Source organism: Schistocerca serialis, chromosome 2 (assembly GCF_023864345.2).
Source record: "Schistocerca serialis cubense isolate TAMUIC-IGC-003099 chromosome 2, iqSchSeri2.2, whole genome shotgun sequence".
Classification (NCBI taxonomy): Eukaryota; Metazoa; Arthropoda; class Insecta; order Orthoptera; family Acrididae; genus Schistocerca; species Schistocerca serialis.
Window position 1 is genome coordinate 997,625,229 of NC_064639.1, and position 24,221 is coordinate 997,649,449.

The 24,221-nt window shown below is 39.8% G+C and overlaps 1 protein-coding gene across 1 annotated transcript in view; it reads right to left on the reverse strand.

Moving 5' to 3' along the window:
• Positions 1 to 24,221, reverse strand: part of LOC126456583 (uncharacterized) — a 454,669-nt gene that overhangs the window by 105,829 nt on the left and 324,619 nt on the right. The window contains exon 7 of the mRNA XM_050092328.1: positions 8,461 to 8,618. Coding sequence (XP_049948285.1) covers positions 8,461 to 8,618 — 158 coding nt within the window. The remainder of the gene's footprint in view (positions 1 to 8,460; positions 8,619 to 24,221) is intronic.

Below are 24,221 nucleotides of genomic sequence, written 5' to 3' on the forward strand. Positions count from 1 at the left end.
AGACAATATAGCACTTTCAGTTGCTAACCGACTTTTAAAGCCGAACTGTACATCTGATAGCAAATCGTGTGATATAGAATGATCAATTATCCTTACATACAAAGCCTTTTTACTAACTTTAGCAAACACTGGTGACATAGAAAAAGTTTTAAAATCGTTTACATTATCACTTTCTCCCTTTTTATAGAGCGGCTTTCCTAAAGGAAAAATTGCAAATGTGGCTAAATACACGCCTAACATTTGCAGCACAGTACTTTAATATTCTGCTAAGCACTTCATCATGTCCATGAGAGTCCTTAATTATTGACTCAGTCTCCCCCTTGTCTGTATCACAGATGACTATTTCAGACATCAATCTCGGAAAGATATTTGCTAAGAGAGTTATATGATTCCCTGTAGAAACTAAATTTTTGTTTAATTCACCAGCAATGTCCAGAAAATGATTGGTAAATTCTGATTTATCAGTAATAGAAACATTTTTGCTACGAACTGACTTTACATTGTCGACCTGGCGCTGCTGACCAGACACTTACTTCATAACTGACCATGTGGTTTTAATTTTATCCCGTGAATTAGCTATTCTATTTGCACACCACAAACTATTTGCCTTCCTATTAATATTTTTAAGCATCTTACATTTGTAATGGGTTACTGTAGCTTGACTGGGACTGCTTCTAACATTTTGATACAAATCCCTCTTATTACTACATGATGTCCTTATCCCAATAGTCAGCCACCCAGGCTGCCTTTTACTGCAAGTACCCCATTTAGAACGTTCTAATCGAAAGCAACTCTTAAAGAGCATGAGAAATGTGTTGAGGAAAGCATTATATTTGTCATCTATGTTATCGGTACTATAAACATCCTGCCACTCTTCTTCTTTGCGAGGTTTAAAAAACTCTCTGTTGCTGCTGGATTAACTTTCCTACATAGTTTGTATATGTATGTGACTTTTATTTGAGTACAAAAGCCTCTTAATGTTAAAATTTGTGCATAATGGTATGAAAGGCCTTTCACCCTTTTACTAACAGAATTCCCATTTAGTAATGAAGTATGAATAAAAATATTGTCTATGGCTGTGTTACTGTTCCCCTGCACCCTAGTTGGAAAAAAACACAGTCTGCGTCAGATCATATGAATTTAGGGGATGTACCAACATCCTTTTCGTTGTACTGTCATACACAAAATTAATATTGACATCACCACATATAACTAATTTCTGCTACTTCCTATAAAGTGAATGAAGAACCCTCTCTAGCTTGAGGAGAAATGCTCTGAAGTCAGAGTTAGGGGACCTATGAACAACAACAATAAGAAGTTTAGTTTCCATTAATTCAACTGCCCCAGCACAACATTCAAATATCTATTCAGTGCAATGCCGGGACACGTCAATGGACTGAAAAGTAATACTGTTTTTTACGTACATGGCCACTCCCCCACCCCGCAAGGAACTCCTTGAAAAACAGGAAGCTAATATGTATCCTGGTAAAGGAAGCCTCTGAACTGTCAAATTATTTAAGTGGGTCTCCGATATACCAATAATTTCAGAGTAAACATCTGTAAGTAGTTCACTACCTTTATCTCTAATACCGCTTAATTTTGATGAAATATGCTGATTCCTTCCCTTCTTGGAAACATGTCGCCCTCTGAAGGTGAGCCCTTAGTTAGAGAGACTTCCTGTAAGCAGATACAACTATCAGCTGACTTCAGTCTAAAAAAAGGAGCAGCTCTAACACCAACTACTACAGGAATTTTTCCATGAGTGAGCCCACCACTACCCATTACGCTGTCACCTGTAAGCTTTGTCAACCTCCCCTTCCCATAACTATGGAGGTGCAGGCCATGCCTAGTGAAATCCGGTCTACTGATAGACTCAACTGGCACCACTGAAACGTGACCCATGCCCTCTGGCACCAGTGCCCTCTCAAGTCCCATGTTAACACTCTTAACAGCCGCATTAAGATGAGGCCGATCAAGACGCTGAAACAGTTGCACGAAATGCACGTTGGTGCCATCAGTTTGAGTAACTATCTTTACCATGTCACCACCTGCATCAAATTCCCCGTCCCTATCAAGACTGTTCCCTGCTCCATTTACTAGCACTACCTGATTCTCCTTCGTAAAATTGTTATGTAAGTCCCATATGCTGTCAGTCACCTGATCCAGCTGGTGACCTGTTAATCACTCCCCAACACTTCCTGCAACTGCTGGCCCACCTCTACCGTGCTAACTACCTAGCAGCAGAACCTCTTTCTTCCTGCTAGGCTTTGCAATTGACCTAGGGCCCCTAACTGCTGAGGACTGCTGCATGTTCCCTGCATCTACAGCTACACGAGGCTCCTCTCCACTCAACTCTGACAGTTGGTCAAATCTATTGCATACATGCAAAGTATAACCATCTAAATATCTCCTCCTCCTAGCTGCCTTCTTGCCAACTGCCAGTTCCCATTCCCCAGCACTCCTCACCCTCCTCAACCTCTCTAGTTCCTCCTTTGCGTATTGTAACTGCACCTGAAGGGCACAGATCTTAAGCCCCTTCTCCTCTATCATTTCTACTACAGATTCTGCATTCCCAGGAGAGGATCTCGCTAGAATGCCCACTGGCTTCCCCAGTGCATTCCCCCCAATGAAAATACTTTGAACAAATCCCACACTGTAATTCAGTACTTACAAACCTACGACAGAGCCCACACTTCTCACTCATGGTAAAAATTTACAGTTACTGAAAAAAACTACACAACTACGTTACTTAAGTACAGTTACACCAGTAGAACTATTTATAGAACTAACAATAGCGATCTCGAAATTCTCTGTCTACTAAGAAAGCAACTACTTGTAGTAATACTACTAAACCGTAATTACTACCAATACCAACAAAACTTCACAAAATTACTAGCTAAAAACAAATGTTCAAGCGACCACTGGAAGACTCAGCGAAGTTAAAACAGTGAATGAAAACTTTACTCAAATATTTCACTATAAACAATAAGAAACTTCAGCTGAAAACTAAAGCACAAAATTTACTAAACAACTTCAACGTACAAAAAACCCTAAAAAACGCAGCGAGTGAATGTTTCGAACAGTTAACTACAGCGTTATTTCGCAACAAACAGCACGAAACACCGCTGAAAACTATCAAATTTAATAACTGTATAACAATGCACAAATAACTTCGTCAGTACTTAGCTTTATAACCGCTTCAGCTGCAGCTGCACGCCGCAAAACGTAAACACAATACTGAGGCGTGAGGCTTGGACGTACGACGTAAGCATTCTCACGAATAACAGACCACTCGAGTCAATAACACAGGAAGGAAGACCGAGATTAATGAAAATACACTAATAAGGTACTTTTACAGCAAATATTAACAGAAACAAACTTTAAAATAAGTATCTGAAGACTAAAACTTTTTAAAGTATAAACAATTTCAACAGCAGTCCAGCACACGTGACGTCACACCAACATTATTAACATTGGCTCACGGTATGCCGAAAGAGTTCCGGGTGGGTGCACATCCAGCGGCCACTATGTGCCACGGATCCGAGAAAAGGTAGCTGTCGGTCTCTTCATATTTCCACTATGAATTCTGTACTGGGATGGATAGAATTGATGTGTTCCCTGTGTTCATGAAGGATCACAACTATGAAATTGTTTTCTAAGGGCAGATGGAGCTATTATTGGAGCGTGTTGCACCACACGCTGGGTATACGAGTATGGTTTTATAATGTCCTGCTGCAACAGACCATATAAGTGAAGGACGGTAACCAATCCTTTGTCACGGAACTATAGATTCTCAAATGCCCAAAGATCGATGATTCAGTCTTCCGAAAATGTGATATAGGCGAATTTCATCTTTCGTTTATCTCTGACCGAATTGTTAGTATTTTGCTTTCTGGCTATGTACCTCTGTTTAAAAAAAATGCTTATCTCTGTAAGATTAATGAGTCACAAGTGGATTCCGTCGTATCCCGTCAACAGCTGGAAGTAACGGGGGTGAATGTTTGCAGCAGAACCATCACACAGACTCATTCGTAGATCAAACAAATTGCAAGATTGGATGTATTAGTAGAATTTGCAAAACTGATATTTACTTTAGAAAGTGACAAAACAAAAAAGCACTTGTACGATTCGTACTGGGGTCCGGCTCAAGTGCCACACAAAGAGGTGCCATCAAAGACATACAAATAAAGGCAGAGAGAACGTTGGCAGCTGTGGTTGTATCGTGAAGCAGTAGACCCGATACGCTTACATGCTTCAACTGCTAGACATTCAAAGACAGACTGCTAATACGGTAACTACCTTTGTTTGCGAGGTCTTTCTCTCTGTTGTTACTACATAATTACTTAAAGTATTTTAAACCCGTCTATGCAACCACTAAGAGGTCCTATTTGTTCTAACATACGCCTTTTGTATTGTTGGATCAAAATACCGCAAGTGGTAGCATTTTCGTCTGTTTTCTGCTTATATCCCGAAGCACGTTTTTCTAGTCATATTGCATTTGGAGCTCAGCTCTTTGGCATACTTTCACTTTTATTTCCATTTAGTGATGCAAAATAAACTTAATAGTGCACAAGCATGGCACATACATGTCTGTTTACGTTTCTATGATTATACCTGTGTTATTTCTAAGGTAACTATGACGTAATAGATACCATATGTGTGAAACCCTGGTCCGCTGTGAGAGAGGGCCTAATGGCCCTAATCATACAAGTTTAAACAAGTAAGTGAATAAATTAAATTGAAATAAATAAACTTCATATGATTAGTCGGAAGGAAGGAAGGAGAGTACGGTTTAACGTTCCGGTGAGATCGAGGTCATTAGAGACGGAGCATAAACTCGGATTGCATCAACAATGGGGAAGGAAATAGGCATTGCCATTCCAATGGGTCCATTTTCTTGGAATGATTTTCAGAAATCATGGAAAAAACTAAATCTTGATGTCCGGACGGGGATTTGAACCGTCGTCCTCCAGAATGCGAGAGCAGTGCGCCTCCTCACTCAGTGATTTGCAGAACAAACGTAACTGAATGTAGATGTTGTCTTTTGAGTTTGAGCTCTCTCTTCCGCAGTCACAATTTTACAATTAATATGAGGACTATGCCGTTAATCCTCCTCTATCCACCATAAAAACTTTCTCATCTAAACCATGCACGAGCACCCTTCCCAGTACCATAATACACAGCTGTAGTAAAGTAATAATTGGACCTCTCACGGACTCTCACACAACATACAACACAAAAACACACAAGTTAGGTCATACACTCTCCCTTCCACTTTCCATTCCCTTTTTCCTTCCTTTCGTACTGTCCCAGACGGCTTAAAAAGATATTACACACACACATACATACATACGTGCACACACATATTAGAGAGAGAGGGATGGAGGGAAAGAGATGTAGCATATGTAGAAACACAAAGCTGAACAGCAAGACCTGTCAGTAGGCATGCTGTCACTGCCACAAAAACCAAACAAAAGATGTTCGCACTCCATACATGGAAATAAACATAGAGCACACGTATCCACGAACTGAATGTGGATACTTGAGGTAAAACATAGAACGAGAAATTAATTATGTCTATTCATTAAATACTACCATGGCTCTTTCCAGGGAATTTGAGTGACAAATCTCCTTGTCGGGAATCGTGGAGAGTGTTCGACTGTTTCCAATACCACATGTTCAAGCGTGGGTGTCAGTCGCGTAGGCCTAACTTCTCCTGCAGCATGTGCGAAGCTCACAGTTTCTCAGAGGCGCTGCCGCGCGTGGTAGCCGCGTGGTCTCTAGCGCCTTGTCATGTTTCGCGTGGCTTCCCTCTGTCAGGTTCGAGTCCTCCCTCGGGCATGGGTGTGTGTGTGTGTTGTGCTTAGCGTAGGTTAGTTTATATTACATTAAGTAGTGTGTAAGCCTAGGGAGTCAGATAACCTCGACGGATTGGTCCCATAGGAACTTAGCATAAATTTCCTAAATTTCGGACGCGTTGATGCACCTCTGTAAACATTCGGCTCTCGGGATTCCTTCTGGCAGGGGTATGCTTCTTGGTATAAGCGTGCAGCCTAATCGTTGCACTACCTTACGTGACAAGGGATGGGATACCAGTTCGATTTTACACAGAGTACGCGAAGGAACTTGCCCCCCCTTCTTGCAGCGTTGTACCGTAGGTCTCTAGAAGAGAGTAGCGTTCCAAAGGATTGCAAAAGGGCACAGGTCATCCCCGTTTACACGAAGGGACGTCGAACAGATGTGCAGAGCTATAGACCTATATCTCTAACGTCTATCAGTTGTAGAATTTTGAAACACGTATTATGTTTGAGAATAATGACTCTTCTGGAGACTAGAAATCTTCTCTGTAGGAATCAGCATGGGTTTCGAAAAAGACGATCGTGTGAAACCCGGCTCACGCTATTCGTTCACTAGACTCAGAGGGCCATATACACGGGTTCCCAGGCAGATGCCGTGTTTCTTGACTTCCGCAAGGCGTTTGATACAGTTCCCCACAGTAGTTTAATGAACAAAGTAAGAGCATATGGACCATCAGACCAATTGTATGATTGGATTGAAGAGTTCCTAGATATCAGAACGCAGCATGTCATTCTCAATGGAGAGAAGTCTTCCGAAGTAAGAGTGATTTTCGGTGTGCCGAAGGGGAGTGTCGTAGGACCGTTGCTATTCTCAATATATATAAATGACCTTGTGGATAACATCGGAAGTACACTGTGGCTTTTTGCGGATGACGCTGTAGTATATCGAGAGGTTGTAACAATGGAAAATTGTACTGAAATGCAGGAGGATCTACAACGAACTGACCCATGGTGCAGGGAATGGCAATTGAATCTCAATGTAGACAAGTGTAATGTGCTGCGAATACATAGAAAGAAAGATCCCTTATAATTGAGCTACAATATAGCAGGTCAGCAACTGGAAACAGTTAATTCCATAAATTATCTGGGAGTAGGCTTTAGTAGTGATTTAAATTGGAATGACCACATAAAATTAATCGTCGGTAAAGCAGATGCCAGACTGAGATTCATTGGAAGACTCCTAAGGAAATGTAGTCCGAAAACAAAGGAAGTAGGTTACAGTACACTTATTCGCCCACTGCTTGAATAATGCTCACCGGTGTGGGATCCTTACCAGATGGGTTGATAGAGGAGATAGAGAAGATCCAATGGAGAGCAGCGCGCTTCGTTGCAGGATCATTTAGTAATCGCGAAAGCGTTAAGGAGATGATAGATAAACTCCAGTGGAAGACTCTGCAAGAGAGACTCTCATTGGCCCGGCACGGGCTTTTGTTGAAGTTTCGAGAACATACCTTCACCGAGGAGTCAAGCAGTATATTGCTCCCTCCTACGTATATCTCGCGAAGAGACTACGAGGATAAAATCAGAGAGATTAGAGCCCACACAGAAGCATACCGACAATCTTTCTTTCCACGAACAATACGAGACTGGAATAGAAGGGAGAATCGATAGAGGTACTCAAGGAACCTTCCACCACACACCATGAGGAGGCTTGCGGAGTATGGATGTAGATGTAGATGGAGATCCGCATACTCCTCGTTACTGTAATGTGCCATGTGTGCAGCAAGACTGACGTTTCGCAGACAACTTACATGTCTGGCACTTTGTGTACTGTGCTATTTTATCCATTTTGTTTGCAACTCCACGTCTAGAATGTGTAAAAAAAAGGCCACACCACCGACCAGCATCATGTCAGTAGAGGCTGATAACCTAAACAGTCGCAGCTCAAGTATCGCATACATTCATCTGTATGCGATTGCGCTATTATTTATGATACACCCTGTATAACGATTATTATAACTATTCGTAGACAAGGACTTACGCTTCACGAGTGGAATCTTTCGTCTGCGGGGCCTCAATTACAAAAGTAAAAATGTCGTGTGACTAGGGCCTCCCGTCGGGTAGACCGTTTGCCGGTTGAAAGTACTTCGATTTGACGCCACTTCGGTGACTTGAGCGTCGATGGGGATGAAATGACGATTAGGACAGCCGGCCGAAGTGGCCGAGCGGTTCTAGGTGCTTCAGTCTGGAGCCGCGCGACCGCTACGGTCGCAGGTTCGAATCCTGCCTCGGACATGGATGTGTATGATGTCCTTAGGTTTAAGTAGTTGTAAGTTATAGGGGACTGATGACCTCACCTATTAAGTCCCATAGTGATCAGAGCCATTTGAACCATTTTGACTAGGACAACACAATACCCAGTCCCTCAGCAGAGAAAATCTCCGATCCAGCCGGGAATCGAACCCGGGCCCTTAGGATTGATATTCAGTCGAGCTGACCACCCAGCTACTGGGGGCGGACGGCTCTGCTACAGAGAAGTATCTTTTCAGTTGAGTCGAACGACGAATTAACGTAAGTGGACAAACAGTTTGCATTGCGCATCATGCGCATCTGATGGCGAGTACAACAACAAGCAGACAAGGTGTGGTGGGTGGTGACGTACCCAGTCTTGGCGAAGTTGGTCCACAGCGTCATGACGTTCTCGGAGAGGATCCTCTCGGAAGGCGTGAAGATGTGCGGGTGCTGGTGGCGGCTCCCCTCCACGGGCGCACCGAACACGTACGCCAGCTCCTCGCCGCTTATGCTGCCTTGCGGCTTGGACTGAAACACAGAAACACGGGCGTGGAACTCCGAAGTCGCTTTAGCTGAAAATGAGAGAAGTAGTTTCTCCGTGCTGTCATGTTGCATATTTACTAATGACATCATTCTTGGCTACAAAATTTCGGTTTTTCACACGATTTTATTAACACTGGCCGCTGTAAGATGATCATAGTTAATCGACATTAGTAATCAAATGAAACATAAAGTACTCTTGCGTCCGAAGAATGATGCAGATTCCACACAGTCATGTAGATGCAGTTTGTTAAAAGATATCTTGTTGCACAATAAATGTTTAGTAATACAGCTAAGGCAGTTTTCATTAATAATTAAAATCAGTGTCAATTCGTGTGTAGTGGTCAACAAAGTGAAGATTATTTTCTGAGTGGACTAATCATTTCTTAGCAAGAAAATTGCAGCTCATAATCTTGGATGGAAAGTCATCAACAGGTCTACAACTAACTTCCATATTTCGTCAGCGTAGTCTCTGGGACCCAGCTATTCGTGTTGAAAAGTATAATAATAATAATAACAGTAATAATGTTAACCTCAGTGTTATTTGTTAAGAAGTACTGCCTAGAAAAATAAAAAAATAAAAAAACGAAAATAACTACACCTTTTTTCTGTCAGATCATGATAAGACTTCATAATGGCGTAATGCTTGACAACCTTCTTTAAATGCTCATAAATATAAGATTTTGCACTTCACAAAACTCAAGTTACGTGATATCACAGACTAAAGCATCAATAAGTATCAGTGAGAATGAGGCAACTCATACAAACAACTGGATGTAACAAACAGAAGGCCGGCCAGAGTGGCCTAGCGGTTCTAGGCGCTACAGTCTGGAGCCGCGCGACCGCTACGGTCGCAGGTTCGAATCCTGCCTCGGGCATGGATGTGTGTGACGTCCTTAGGATAGTTAGGTTTAAGTAGTTCTAAGTTCTAGGGGACTGATGACCTCAAAGTTAAGTCCCATACTGCTCAGAGCCATTTGAACCATTTTGAACAAACTGAAGAGACGGAAGATGGTAGACGTAGGTTCATTGGTTTGATGCTGGGATTACGCAATATATCTACGAAGTCGATTGCTAACAATCAGTGGTACGATCCGCCCTAAACCATTACTTAAGTGTGTGGGAACTATGCCAAAAAGGACTAAGAGAGTATACTGAACGTATAAAGAAGGGCAGCACGAATGGTTTGAACCACTACTGAGCGTCACTGAAATTCTCAGAAAACTGGATTGGGAGAGACTTGAAGACAGACATCAGCTAACTCGCGAAGGCCTAGTTACAAAATTTCGAGAAAAAATATTAAATGGGGGCACGCCATATTCCACAATTTACCGCTTCTGTAGGTGCCGTGAAGACGCAGCTGGATTAATTATAGCGCTAATGGCGGCTTCGAAGTGATTACTCTTCGCGAGCTTCTTACGTGAATGGAACGAGATGGTTCAAATGGTTCAAATGGCTCTGAGCACTATGGGACTTAACATCTGAGGTCATCAGTCGCCTAGAACTTAGAACTACTTAAACCTAACTAACCTAAGGACTTCACACACACCCATGCCCGAGGCAGAATTCGAACCTGTGACCGTAGCGGTCGCGAGGTTCCTGACTGAAGCGCCTAGAACCGCTCGGCCACACTGGCCGGCCAAAGGAACAAGATGAAACTCCAATACGTGGAAAGCACCTTCCGCCTTGCACTTCACTGTGGTTTACGCAGTGCATGTGTAGATTTAGTTCACTGGACGCTTCTCAATGACCATATCACAGTTTAGCATCTGAAAATAGATGTGTCATAATAACCTGCCATATTACTACGCTGTGAACATTCGTGTCAAAGAAATATATCACATTTAACATCGCTGATTGGTGATTTGCTTTTCATCTCTTCTACTGTAGTGTCGTCACACTACGTTATTATTATAGTGTTTCTAAACATTTATATCAAACTGCACGGTGATTCTTGAGAACGAAACAAGACAAAATATTCGTGGACGTACTGTTTCTGCCGCAAATCGCAGAGCAATAATAGTCTACAGCAGGATCGGTACAGTGCAGGTAACCCTATTACGGCGTTACGGTGGCGCCCTAAGTGCCCAGAAGCTATAAGGTTTAGTGCGGTGAAACCAACTCTGCTAACACTAACTGTACCTCCAGTTATCATTTATGCAGGAAAAAAAAAACTTGCGCCGTTTAAAGAAGCATAACTTCGCGCTGAATGTTATATTTGTGCACATTTATCGATTGTCCGCCCCTTCCCATTTGTGTAAGTCCGTGATATACCTGTAGATGTATCCACAACGAATTGCATTTTTCACCTTTTCTTTCTTTTCAGAAATGTATGAGGTGGCATAGTCATAGATCTGTGAATGACATACCACTTAAAGTTCAACAAGAAGAACTGATTTTTCTTGTAGACGATACTAGTGTTACAATAAATCCCATTAGAGTGAAAGCAGCAGAAGGGAAAGTTGACGATGTTTTTCAATGAGTTATTAAGTGGTTCTCTGAAAATAGAATCTCTATAAATTTTGGAAAAAGGAACACTGTAAGCAGTGATGTGCAATATCTAGAGTCATCACACTGATTTAGCACGTGAACAGGAGTCAATAAATAACATGAAACGTTCCAAATATTTAGGTGTACATAGTGACGAAAACTTGAACTGGAAGAAGCGTATTACTGAACTCTTCAACCAGTTCAGCTACTTTTGCTCCTTGCACAATTGTTAGTCTTGGGAACAAACGGATCAGACTCCTGACATATTTTGCGTATTTCCACACAGTAAAGTCTTATGGGATAATTTTCTGGGTTAACTCATCAATTAAAAAGAAAATACTGATTGGACAAAAGCAAGCGGTAAGATTAATATATAGCATCCACACGTGGTCGTCGTTTAGGTATCTCTTCAAGCAGTTAGGCATTTTAACTGCTCCGACACATTACATATATTCGCTGATGAAATTCCTCACAAATAATACATCACAATTTGAGAACAAAATATCTACAACACTAGAGACTTATTAAAGCTGTTAGTGGCTCAGAAAGGAGCTCAGAATGCAGAAAAGAAAGCTTTCATCATTTGCCAAATAACATAAAATGACGGACAGAGCGAAGCAAATTTAAATCTAACCTAAAATCTTTACTTCTGGACAACTTTTTCTGTTCCATTGAAGGATTTCTAATTAAAAATTGGTGGTTTGTTAAAAAACTCACTTTTAAGTGTAGTTGGATTGGTAGGATAAAAAAAGTAATTGGTTCGTTAATATTGACATTAAGCTTGAGTACATATCCTTTAAGCTGACTCACTCCACAGTATTTTGATAAAAGAATCGTTCAGATGATTTATGGTACATGTAACTAACCAATACGCTTCACGAAATACCAGCTTTCCACCGGTTGTAGCGTTATGTCTATATCTGTCTCCCTCCACGCAGCTTGTGGAGTAGCCGTTAGGAGAGATATCTTTGGTCGGCACTCTGGGATGAGTGGCAGGAGACTTTGAACGTGAAGTGTGCTCTGGTAGGCCGTATGGAAGGTTGCTTCTGAGAAGATGCCACTCGTGTGTTATGGCGCTGTGCAAATTCAAGGTCGGTAGTTCTTCTTTCGCCTCGAGATGCACACAGAATCAAAACGAGTGCCATTTCGTTATTTCTTCGTTCACTTCATGACAAGAGCGACGGTGCACGGAAGAAAGCACCTCATGGCAAATGATTAACTGTTCTAAAATTCCGCTAGCTGGTGAGCGTATTTTTCTCTTTTATTCAGAAATGTTTCCGCAGTAGATTTCCTCAAGAGAATTGTTCGCCGTTATTTAAAACGAAGTTCCAAAAATCAGTATACTTTTGCAGGGTATAACATATTTTTCCTACTAAGAACTTGAACACGTGTTTTCAAAATCAGTCCCTTTCAGTTTCTTTACTTAAACTGAAACAGTGCTGAGTCTTATCTTCTTTCCCTTTCTCTTCTAAATGTCACCATTTGTCAAATACGTGTGTGTGTGTGTGTGTTTGTGTATGTGTGTGTCTCGTGAGGTGCCACACCAGATCAAATAGTTACATCCTAAATTTGGTAAGGGAAAAACCTCAGAGATAGCTTTTACTTACAGTCAAGTGTGAAATAGTTTCTTTAAGCTGCGATTTAAATTTTTTAATGCTTGCGCTATTAAACTTGTAAGCTGCCATAAAGTATTATATAGTATAAAGAATTATATATTTTAAAAGTGTACTTAGTAATAAAATAGTGTCATCCCACAAATTTTACTTCTGCTATAGAAACAGAAGTGTACCTAAAACAAATATCACTAAAATTTATCACTTGTCTTTACTGAAGAAAATGACTGAATCAAATACAGCTTGCAGTGTTACAATTTTTGTTTGGTTTTTAATTCCGCAGATCATAAAATTGAAAGCCTTCTTTAACAAGTAAATAATTCATGTCAGTTCCAAATTTTTCACAGGTGAATCTTTTCAGATCCAATCTTTACTCATTATTCAGATGTAGAAACATCACCGTGTGAGAAAATAGCCCCCTCGCCCCCCCCATTCCCCACCACATCCTCACATTGTCCTCAGAACAGCCGAATTCCAGACGGTAATACGGCCGGACAGTCATCATTTTACGTTAGTGAAGAAGCAGAGCTTTCTGTTAAATTCTTCGTACACTTCCCAAGGAAGGAAGTTTTCTTGCAAAACGTTTTACGGGCTGCAGAACAGACTACTTCACAGACTCGATATTCTCAATAGTACGAGACTTTTATGGTCGACTACGTGCGTTTTTTCCCAAAGCGGGACGTTAAATTGAAAGGGAAAAGCTCTCTGCACTGCAATAACAAAGCTGTTGTCATTGAAAAACACTTCAACGGCATAGGCCTGCTACCCTCTGTGGACCGAGCGACTGAAAACGCTGAGCGAGTGTTGAGAGGAAGCGCCGACCCCTACATCCCGTCGCCCTTTTATTGGAAGGGCTACAGCGATCAAAGAGTACGACGTTTTATTGGGTCACCGTGAACGGGTCCCATATTTGGCGAGTAGGTAATGAAGAGCTTTAGAAAAGCTGCAACAAGTGAAATAAATTACTTCCCGGCTTCTTATTCTTCCTGATGGTAACAACGTTTGAGTGAAAACGCAGTGTTGGAGACTGGTTGTTTGGAGTGATCGAAAAGTGTAGCGGAGACGAAGAACAGAACGTCCCCTTGTTTTTAATTATCTACGGCTGTAGTGACACAATGCAGAATAATGGGTGATAGTAAAGCGAAAGTCTGCGCATTCTAAAGCTAAAATTGTTCAATTATTTTTATAGGCTCATTGGAAAGAACGTATTTACATCAGTTACTTCGTCGGAGTACACGATAAACTACAGCAAGTAGCACGAAAATTTGTGTCTTTGAAACGCGTATCTTTCTCGGAAATAATGATGGATGGATAATATGCAGCGTGCTTGATGTTATCTCTGGAGAATATATACTCCATGAAAAGAACGAAAGAGGAGATACGAATATAAAAGTCGGGAGCTTAACTCCCATGAGGCATATGAATCGCATCACATTTACAACATGCAGAGTAGGCGCCTATTTTAAATTTCTGTTCTACGCAGCTGAAATAACTGAATATATAATTGAGAACCAAGCAATGTTAACATAATGATCAGAATTTTGTTTTTTCATAGATGTCTTATACATTCAGTGGTTCACTCTTATGTCGTTTTCTGTAGACCACATCACGTAGGACAAGTTCTACGAGTAAGAAACGTGTACGTTAAGAGAAAATTAGTAGGTACCAGAGAGAAAATCAGTGGGATGAATTAACAATTAACTACATTAATTGCTATCTCTGGCTATAAGTGGAAATGGCGGATATAGTACGAACGCTGGTACCACGAATAAGCTTGCTGCTTTGCCACTTGCATTAAATGGCTGCAGTTAATGTACTGGAACTTCGTTAATGTTGTAGAAGGTAGACTCGGAATTTTCCAACAGTAATAGCTATCTACAGGCCGTGCATCTACACACGCAATTACAGACATAGTTCGTATCCAGAACACCCTTACCAGCAGCTTTCAATGAATCATTATTACTCGTATTTGAATGACTTTTCACATTAAAAAAAATCAAAGTCCCACTTCAATAATTAAAATATGCTCTATGTAAATTTTTTTGTAACGCAATCCTTGAGTTAAGCTTTGAAAGCCTTATCTAGTTTACCAAAGGAACTGCAGGTCGCTTGTATTCTTGTGTTTATATTCTTTACTAACAGTATCAACATCACATTGAATTGAACTAAAAAACTTATCGTCTGATTCCATGACTTCCTTCTTAATACGTAGCATTTTCTTATCGATGTTTTGCTCCTGTCGCTGTTCATTTTAAGACCAACTTTCAACTTGGCTGTATTGCGCTGACTGACAAGGAAGTGAAGTACCCAGAAGGCATGGTCGGAAGTCAAAGGAACTTCGCACACATAAACACCATCGGCGGATTTATAAGTGATTGAGAGTTGCAACTCTCTGTGACACACAGAATGGGCACAAAGATACATTAGAGTTGTTCCTGTTTAGTGTTGTTACTAGGTCTCGTAGGGCATTTGAGGGGGGTTAACGGTCACAGATATTGAGCAATGGTTATGAAAAATGCTGAGATACCTCGTACTAGTTTGAGACTACGTTATCGTCACCTGACAATAGAATCAAGAACAGCTGCCATGACGAGTAATTTAGATGTGGATATCCTCGAAGTAGTGAAGCAACTTAAATCACTTAATAAAACCAAGTCTTCCGGTGCCGACTGTATACCAATTAGGTTCCTTTCAAAGTATGCTCATGTAATAGCCCCATACTTAACAATAATATACAACCGCTCGCCCCACGAAAGATCCGTACCCGGTGACTGGAAAGTTGCACAGGTCACACCAATATTCAGGAAAGGCAGTAGAAGTAATCTACTAAATCACAGGATAATACCATTAACGTTGATATGCAGAAGGATTTTGAAACATATATTGTGTTCGAACATTATGAATTACCTCGAAGAAAACGGTTCAAAAGTGGCTCTGAGCACTATGGGACTTAACTTCTGAGGTCATCATTCCCCTAGAACTTAGAACTACTTAAACCTAACTAACCTAAGGACACACACATCCACACCCGAGGCAGGATTCGAACCTACGACCGTAGCGGTCACGCAGTTCCAGACTGAAGCGCCTAGAACCGCTCGGCCACCCCGGCCGGCTGAAGAAAACGGTCTATTGACACACAGTCAACACGGATTTAGAAAATATCGTTCTTGTGAAACACAATTAGCTCTTTCCTCGCATAAAGTGTTCAGTGCTATTGACAAGGATTTCAAATTGATTCTGTTATTTCTGGATTTCCAGTGGGCTTTTGACACTGTACCACACAAGCGGCTGTAATGTCTCTTGCAACGGTCTCGCCACGATATTTTCAGAAATTTTATAAATTATATAACTCAGTACATATCTCGAAATATCTCTTCTTATCTTACCGATTATCAATGCAAAGTAGTTTCAAGCCCAATTATTCCTTGGAGCGTCCATTTACTCCATGGAATAGCTTCTCTGCTATCTATGTTTTCTCTTAGGAAAAAGAATAGGGTACTTCTTGCCGATTAGTCGTGAAAGAAGGATGTATATGTATGTATTGTTGAGCTATTCGCCATCTTGATGAGATTCTGTATGAGAAGGAATTTAATATATTTACTAAACTAAAGTAAGTGTGTTCCCGTATTATTTAACGGATTATTATTATTGACAGTGTCTGCTTACTACGCTGTGTTGCACGGGATCAGTGGGGAACGTCTGATTTACACTGGACGAACCTGCCGTTTTGTATGCTCAAGATATCCAGTTACTTCAAATAAATAGGCTAACACGGTCTTACCAGCAGATCTCCGGTCTTCCCCATGTGATCACCGAAAGTTAATAATTATTACAAATGTTTCCAGGAGATCGACTGACAATTTTCGTCGCACCGAGACTTCGAAATTGCTTCACTGCCTTATGGAATTTAAGTTATGCTTAATTTAATCAGGATAGAACAGTATTGAACTGTGTGAATGTGATAAACCTGCTTTGTCAATGAAAATTCCCTTAATATATACATGTTTTTTACTATCCTGATCAGTGAAGCTTAATCAGGCCGGTGTGAGAGAGATTCTTTAAATGGCACTTATGCAGTTTAGCAGGTACGGAAAAAATTTTTCATTTTTTTTCAAAATTTGATCGATTATAGTCAGATTTGATACGCTGATTACGAATACGATATTTATTTTCGTCCCAGTCAATTATTTACATCAAAAAAATTGTTTTAAATTTTTTTAAATTTTTTTTATTTTTTTATTTTTCAACATTTTGTCGATTACAGTATACGTTCATTTTAACGGAACGGTAGGTACGTATTTTTACTAATTAACCACAATCAATACTCTTGTTCATCAAACTCCAGTGCAAAATTAACAAACTTTTAACTAAATTTAGCAAAATAAAAATAAAACGTAATCACTGTGCTGCTTCGGGATACACTAAACGAACGTGCTCAACCAAGTTATGAAATGCATCCTTTTGAAAACGCTGACGCCACAAAAATTCTGCCAAATAGTTATCTAGCATAGTACGATGGGTACCGAACCTGCGTTTGTTTTCTTCCTTGGCTTTCTGCCAAACAGATTCTACGTGATTGGTTGTAGCGTGAGTAAGGGGGTCAACGAAATGAATCGAATGGTTTACAGTCAAATGCTGATATCCCAGATTACCCACTGTCTTGTATGCTGCCCACAAATCCGAGACAACAGTAGTACCAGGGAGCACGAACTGTTGCAAAATAGGCAACAAAGTGCCAGCATCGCGTCTGTCTACAGTCACCATGAAACTTTCCTTTGTTTCCACATCGAAACCACCAAAAACCCATTGTTCTCTAACGCGATGACCACGTTCGTACTTTCGACGAACAAAACAACTTTCGTCGATCTCCACAATATGACCTCTGCCTCCCAGAACGATCGGATTGAGCAAAAAATATTCGTGACAAATGTCTCTACAAAATTGTTTCCAATCAACAATCGTACGGGCACTTCCGATTTCCAACTCCCTCTGTAAAAAGTCCTGCTTATGTACATCATAAGCCCACAGATACATCAGTTGCAAGATCTTGGAAACTTCAATATGGCTTCCCGAAAAGAATGAAAATTTTCGAATTGATGCTTGTTTCCTACAAACTCGACCTGCTGAACAACGCCAGATGACACCATCCATAGAATTATTGTTTTCTAATAGCATTTCGTTGTATCCCACGCAGTTGCCATCACAAATCATCACACTTTTCAACAACCCGTGTTGTTGAGCCCAGTTAATCGCCTTCCCATTAGTGGCCGATATTTCGAATAAATTTTTGAGGCGAAATTCCGTAAGATTTGGAATCTATTTGCCATATTCAAATGAACCTTTCAGAATATTGTCGACTAGCAAATCGTGTTCAAAGCAACGAATTCGACACGACAGACTACCAGTGTATTTGTTTCAGTTTAAACCTTTTTTTAGTTTAAACCTTTGCCTAGCGTATCCCGAAGCTGTAAACTAATCCGTTTTGTTTTTATTTCTACTTATTTTCGTTTAAAATTATGAGCAGCATATTCTCATCATCAACTCATTAAATGAAAATGGATGTTATATTCGAAATCAGCGCATCATAATTCACTATATCGACAAAATATTGAAAAATAAATTAATTTTAAAAAAATTTTTCTATTTTTTTCAAAATTTGATCGATTATAGTCAAATTTGATACGCTGATTACGAATACGATATTTATTTTCGCCCCAGTCAATTATTTACATCAAAAAAATTGTTTTAAATTTTTCTTAAAATTTCTTTATTTTTCAATATTTTGTCGATATAGTGAATTATGATGCGCTGATTTCGAATATAACATCCATTTTCATTTTCCCTTGACCGTTGGCGATATCTTCTGCCCGATAAGCGCGGCGCTGCCGATGACGCAACATTGCGTAATACACTAACTAATCAGTATTTTCAAATCATAGGCGGCCGCTGCCGCGGCCGGATTCCAAAAAAAAAACTCCCAACTTATCCTCAAGTGGGCTACGCTACAGATCAATTTATGCAGTTTAGCAGGTACGGAAAAAATTTTTCATTCCAAATGTATCTGGCTTGGAGAGCTTTGTGGGTGAATATGTAAAGTTTGTTGGTGATTGTACTTTGTATTTTCATAAATAAAGTGATCTGTAGCGTAGCCCACTTGAGGTTAGGTTGGGAGTTTTTTTTTTGGAATGCGGCCGCGGCAGCGGCCGCCTATGATTTGAAAATACTGATTAGTTAGTGTATTACGCAATGTTGCGTCATCAGCCGCGCCGCGCTTATCGGGCAGAAGATATCGCCGACGGTCAAGGGAAAATGAAAATGGATGTTATATTCGAAATCAGCGCATCAGAATTCACTATATCGACAAAATATTGAAAAATAAAAAATTTTTTAAAAAATTTAAAACAATTTTTTTGATGTAAATAATTGACTGGGGCGAAAATAAATATCGTATTCGTAATCAGCGTATCAAATTTGACTATAATCGATCAAATTTTTAAAAAAATTGATAAATTTTTTCCGTACCTGCTAAACTGCATAAGTGCCCTTTAAATTTTAGAAATATTAAATTTGGCTTCACTGTGACAGGACGTTGTTTTTGAGCATTACTTCAACATTGTGTGAATTTTATGTTGCTTGTGCACGAGAGAAAAGAAGACGAGGCCTGTTCCAGAAGTCACAATTTCGCCACAACCTACGAGAACGTCGTTCAGGCCAGACAATATACAATTAAATTTTTGTAGATAGAAATTTAGAATAACTATTTAAATGTCTATCGGTTTGAATCAGATTCATTAAGTGAATGTTGAGTTGAACTTTAGACAGGAAGTGTTTATTACAAGTAAGTATTTCGCAAAATTTAGGTCAGTGACATTATTAACTCAGATGCGAGTGACTTTATATATTTGTTGTTCGGTGTATTAATGGTTGTTACTAGGGCGGCTTATAAAATGGCAATGAAACAGCCCTCAGCTGTTTTTGAGGTTAGTGAAACATTAGACGCTAGCTTAACTGAAGTAGTGCCTCGCGGCAGCATTAGTCAGGCCCCACAACAAAGCTTAAGTGTTTCGATGTCATCTGAGCAGGACGAAATAAACCCATTGACTGTAATCATGCAGCAGTTAACACTGTTAGCCAAAAATGTAACAGACTTAACTATAGCGCAAATAAATGAACAATTAGCAGCCAATAAAGTGGAATTAAATAATAAATTAGTAGAGAGTTTCCAGAAACTTGATGATAAATTAAATAAAACTGTGGAAGAATTGAAAATTCAGAATGAAAAGACAGAATTAAAATTAGCTGCTCAAATTGAGCAAGTCACTCAGCAGTGTAATGAAAATGCGAAGAAGTTACGCCTAGAGCTAACTGAGTATGTTGCTACTAAGCTTGATACTATTAAAGAGCACGTCGAGTCAATCCCACAGATAGTTCAAGCACAAGAACAGATGCAATGTTCTATCGCAGTAATTCCGGTATTAGTTGAAGTTCAAGAAGAGTTAAAGCAACAAGTAAACGAGATGTCAGCAGATATGCAGGATTTGAGACAATCACAAGACAAGATCCCGAAGGACATCCAAAATTTGGATAAATCCATAAATAACATAAAGGAGACACAAGACGAGGTTGATCATAAAGTAAACATTCTGGCGGGAAAATTCTCGCAGTTAAGTTTAGAAAGGAAAAGCATTTCTTCAGACAATATTGAACATACGGTCAGAGCACCTATTCATTCTCCTATGACCGAGAGTTCTGAAGAAAATTTATTTAATCAAAGTTTTCGAGAAGCCAAAGAACAACTAGGCGAAGAACGTAAACAATAGAAAGATAACATTGAGAGGTCCTTAAATCTATCTCGAGAAAATTTGTGTTCCACGCAAGGAAATGAACCAATGACAAGATCCATCAATGCAGCTACATTATTTACCCGATCAAGCACAGACAGGGACATTAGTGCACACGCTCGTTTTTGCAATCAACATCAATCACAACACCATGAGGGTAGTCATAATGCCTGTAATTGTAAAAGCAATACTGAGGAGAAAATGCTGGAACAACGTCAATTCCAGATCTACAACCCAGACAAGAAAAATGTTCATCCCGTAGTGTTAATAAGAAGTTTTAGGGGAGTATTGCCAAAAAATTGGAGTGAGTGGCAAAAGGTTAGTTTCGTGACCGGTTATATTCAGGGGTCAGGAGCTATATGGGCATCTGATATGATATCAACTTGGGACACATATGAAGATTTTGAACGAGCATTTTTATCCAAATACTGGTCCGAAGGAGTACAAGAACGTTTAAGGCAGGAGGTATTATACCCGGAACCTTTTTCCTTTTCACATGGGTCTTTAAAGAAATACTTTGAGAAATATACAAACAAATCGCGGTATTGGGATAAGCCTATGCCTCTACAAGACGTGATTGGTATATTAAAATCTCGACTTCCGGCCAGCATCAGAAATAGAATGCTGTATATTAATGAGCATGACCTTGACTATTTCATGACTACGCTTAACACTATAGATATGATCGAGGAAGATGAACATCGGCCAAGACAACCGGTTATGCAGAGGAGAGCGATTGAGGCGCCAAACGCAAACCGGAACGGAAACGGAGTTAATAATTATTATACTAGGAATAGTCAGAGATTCAACGGAAACAATTGCAACGGAAATGGAAATTTCAGTAACAGTGCTGCGAGGAGCAGATTCAGAGACAATCTAACAGGTCGCAGATACAACCCAATGTTTGGAAATGCAAGAGATTATCAGAACCAGCAGTTTTCAAATAATAATAATGCGTACAGAAATTCTGATTTGAAGCAAATAACACAACCAGTCATCAACAACAACCAGTCATAACAGAAGTAGTAGATGATTCAAGAGGAAACAATAATCGACATTTAAACTGAAGAGGGCCGCTTTATGCTCCGTAAAGTCGGCCGGGGAATACAAAAGGGGCCAACCTGTTTTAAACGAAATTAATTCCGTGGCAATGTTGAGATATAATGAAGGCGAATTAATGACAGATGAATTGACAAGAGACTTAGAGGCCTGTGTAGTCGAAGATAAAAGGGTTCCTGTGTCTGAGATCATCACAGAAGTGGGAGGAATTTTAACCAATGTTGTATTGGACACAGCTTCATCTACAGACGTAGTATCCGGAACTTTGTTTCGCAGAATTAGTAAAATTAAGAAAATCCCTGTCCTACCAGTACAAAATTGCCGAGTTATAGGTGCAGTGGGAGAAAAATCCAGGAACGTCAAGATACAAACGCTTATAGAGATAAAATTGGGAAATGTAGCTAAACAATGCACATTCCTTGTAGTGGAAAAGTTGTTAGTAGATTGTATTCTTGGCATTGGAACTTTGCAAGCCTGCAATTGCAAGTTGGACTTGGTAGAAGGAAAGGTGCATTTTAAAATCGAAGATCAATTTGTTACACTGATCTTACTGAGAAAGGAGGCAGTGTATGAGCGATATTTCCGTGGTGCTGCTGTGAAGTTGATTTGTGCTGAAAATAATAATATGTGCCGACTACCGATCAAGTCAATTCAAGAAGAGGATTTCAGACAAACAGTCGTACAGAAGATTGCTGAGTCAGATTGCCTAACGGATAGTCAGAGGGAACAATTATTCAATATATTAACAGAATATGAGTCAGTTTTCGATGAAAAGCCCGGAATTATTAGAGGATATGTTTGTACATTACAGATTAAGCCCCATAAGACATTTTGCCGCACACACTATCCCATTCCCTGGCGATTAAAACAACCAGTTCAGGAAGAGATACAAAAAATGTTAAACTGGAATCTTATTGAACCGTAGAACAGCCCATATTGTTCTCCGTTGCTTGTTGTACCAAAGCCAGGAGGAAAAGTTCGATTGGTATTAGATGCAAGGGAAATTAACAAAATTATAGTACCTGTGCGCACACATCCGGAGAACATCGATGAGTTAATACAGAAATTTCAAGATGTATCCTATTGAACCAGTATTGATTTGAGAAGTTCGTTCTGGCAAGTTCAGTTAGACAAGGACTCAAGAAAACATACTGCTTTTATATATGGAGGGAGAAGCTATCAGTTCAAGGTCGTTCCGTTTGGTCTCAATATCAGCTCTGGAGTTTTTATTTCTGCGTTGGACTATGCCCTAGGACCAGAACTACGTAGTCGAATAACAATTTTTGTGGACGGTCTATTAATTGCGTCTAAAACTTGGGAGGAACATGTACAACTTATTAGGAGGATTTTTGCTGTGTTCAAACAAACTGGTATAACTGCAAATCTAAAAAAATCCCAATTTTCTCTACAGAGAATCAAATTCTTAGGACATATGATTAATGCAAAATGCATTCTTCCAACAGAAGCGAAGATTAGTGCGATAAAAAATTTTCCAACTCCAGGAAACAGAAGACAACTGAAAGGCTTTATAGGCTTGGCTTCATTTTTTCGTCGATTTATTAAAACTCAAGCAATGAACTCTGAAGCACTAAACCGGCTCCTGAGGAAAGATGTACCATGGCAATGGTCTAATGATTGTGAAAATACTTTTTGTGAAATTAAGGATCAAATGATAAATGCTCCGTTGTTATACCACCCTGATATGAATGTCGGATTCTGTTTAGCCACTGATTCATCAGATGTGGGATTAGGATCTTGTTTATTTCAAATTAGGTACATCGATGGTGTAAAAGCCTTTTGTCCAATTGCATTTGCTAGCAGAGTTTTATCCACCTGTGAAAGAGCATATACCACTACGAAATTGGAAGCTTTAGCAGTTATTTGGTCTTCGAAAAGGTTTAATTATTATGTATATGGCTCAAGGATAGCCGTTTATTGTGACCACCAATCACTAACCTTTTTACAAACTTGTAAGTTGCTGCATCCTCGCTTGTCAAGGTGGACGCTGGCGCTGTAAGAATATCAGTTTCAAATTATTCATGTAGCCGGAAGAGAAAATATTATAGCTGACGCGTTGTCAAGATCTCCAGAAGGAATAACACCTGAACTGGATGTAAATAATAAGGCCCAATTTCCAGTGCTTCTTCTTCAAGAAAATAATTACAAGTTATATTATATTCATTTATGTAAGACAATGGCTCAGCTTCAGAAGAAGGATCGACAATGGAATGCTATAATACGACAATTCAATCAACAAAATCCTATGGTCAATTTGGAATACTACCGGCTTGTGAATAATATTTTATTTTTTTAATTTGGGAAGGCTGAGAATCCAAAGTGGTGTGTCTGCATACCCGAAGAATATGAAGAACGATTAATTTGGTTTACACATTTGACCTGGGGTGTTGTAAAGTGTGCTAATAAGATTAGATATTATTGTTACTTCCCAAATATAAGGCGAAAAGTGCACAAAGTCATCCAGAAATGTATTCTCTGTCAAAAGGCTAAGCCGGACAACAAGGGAAATAAAATTGCACTTCACTCAATAATACCTGACGCACCAAGATCACTTATATCATGTGATATTT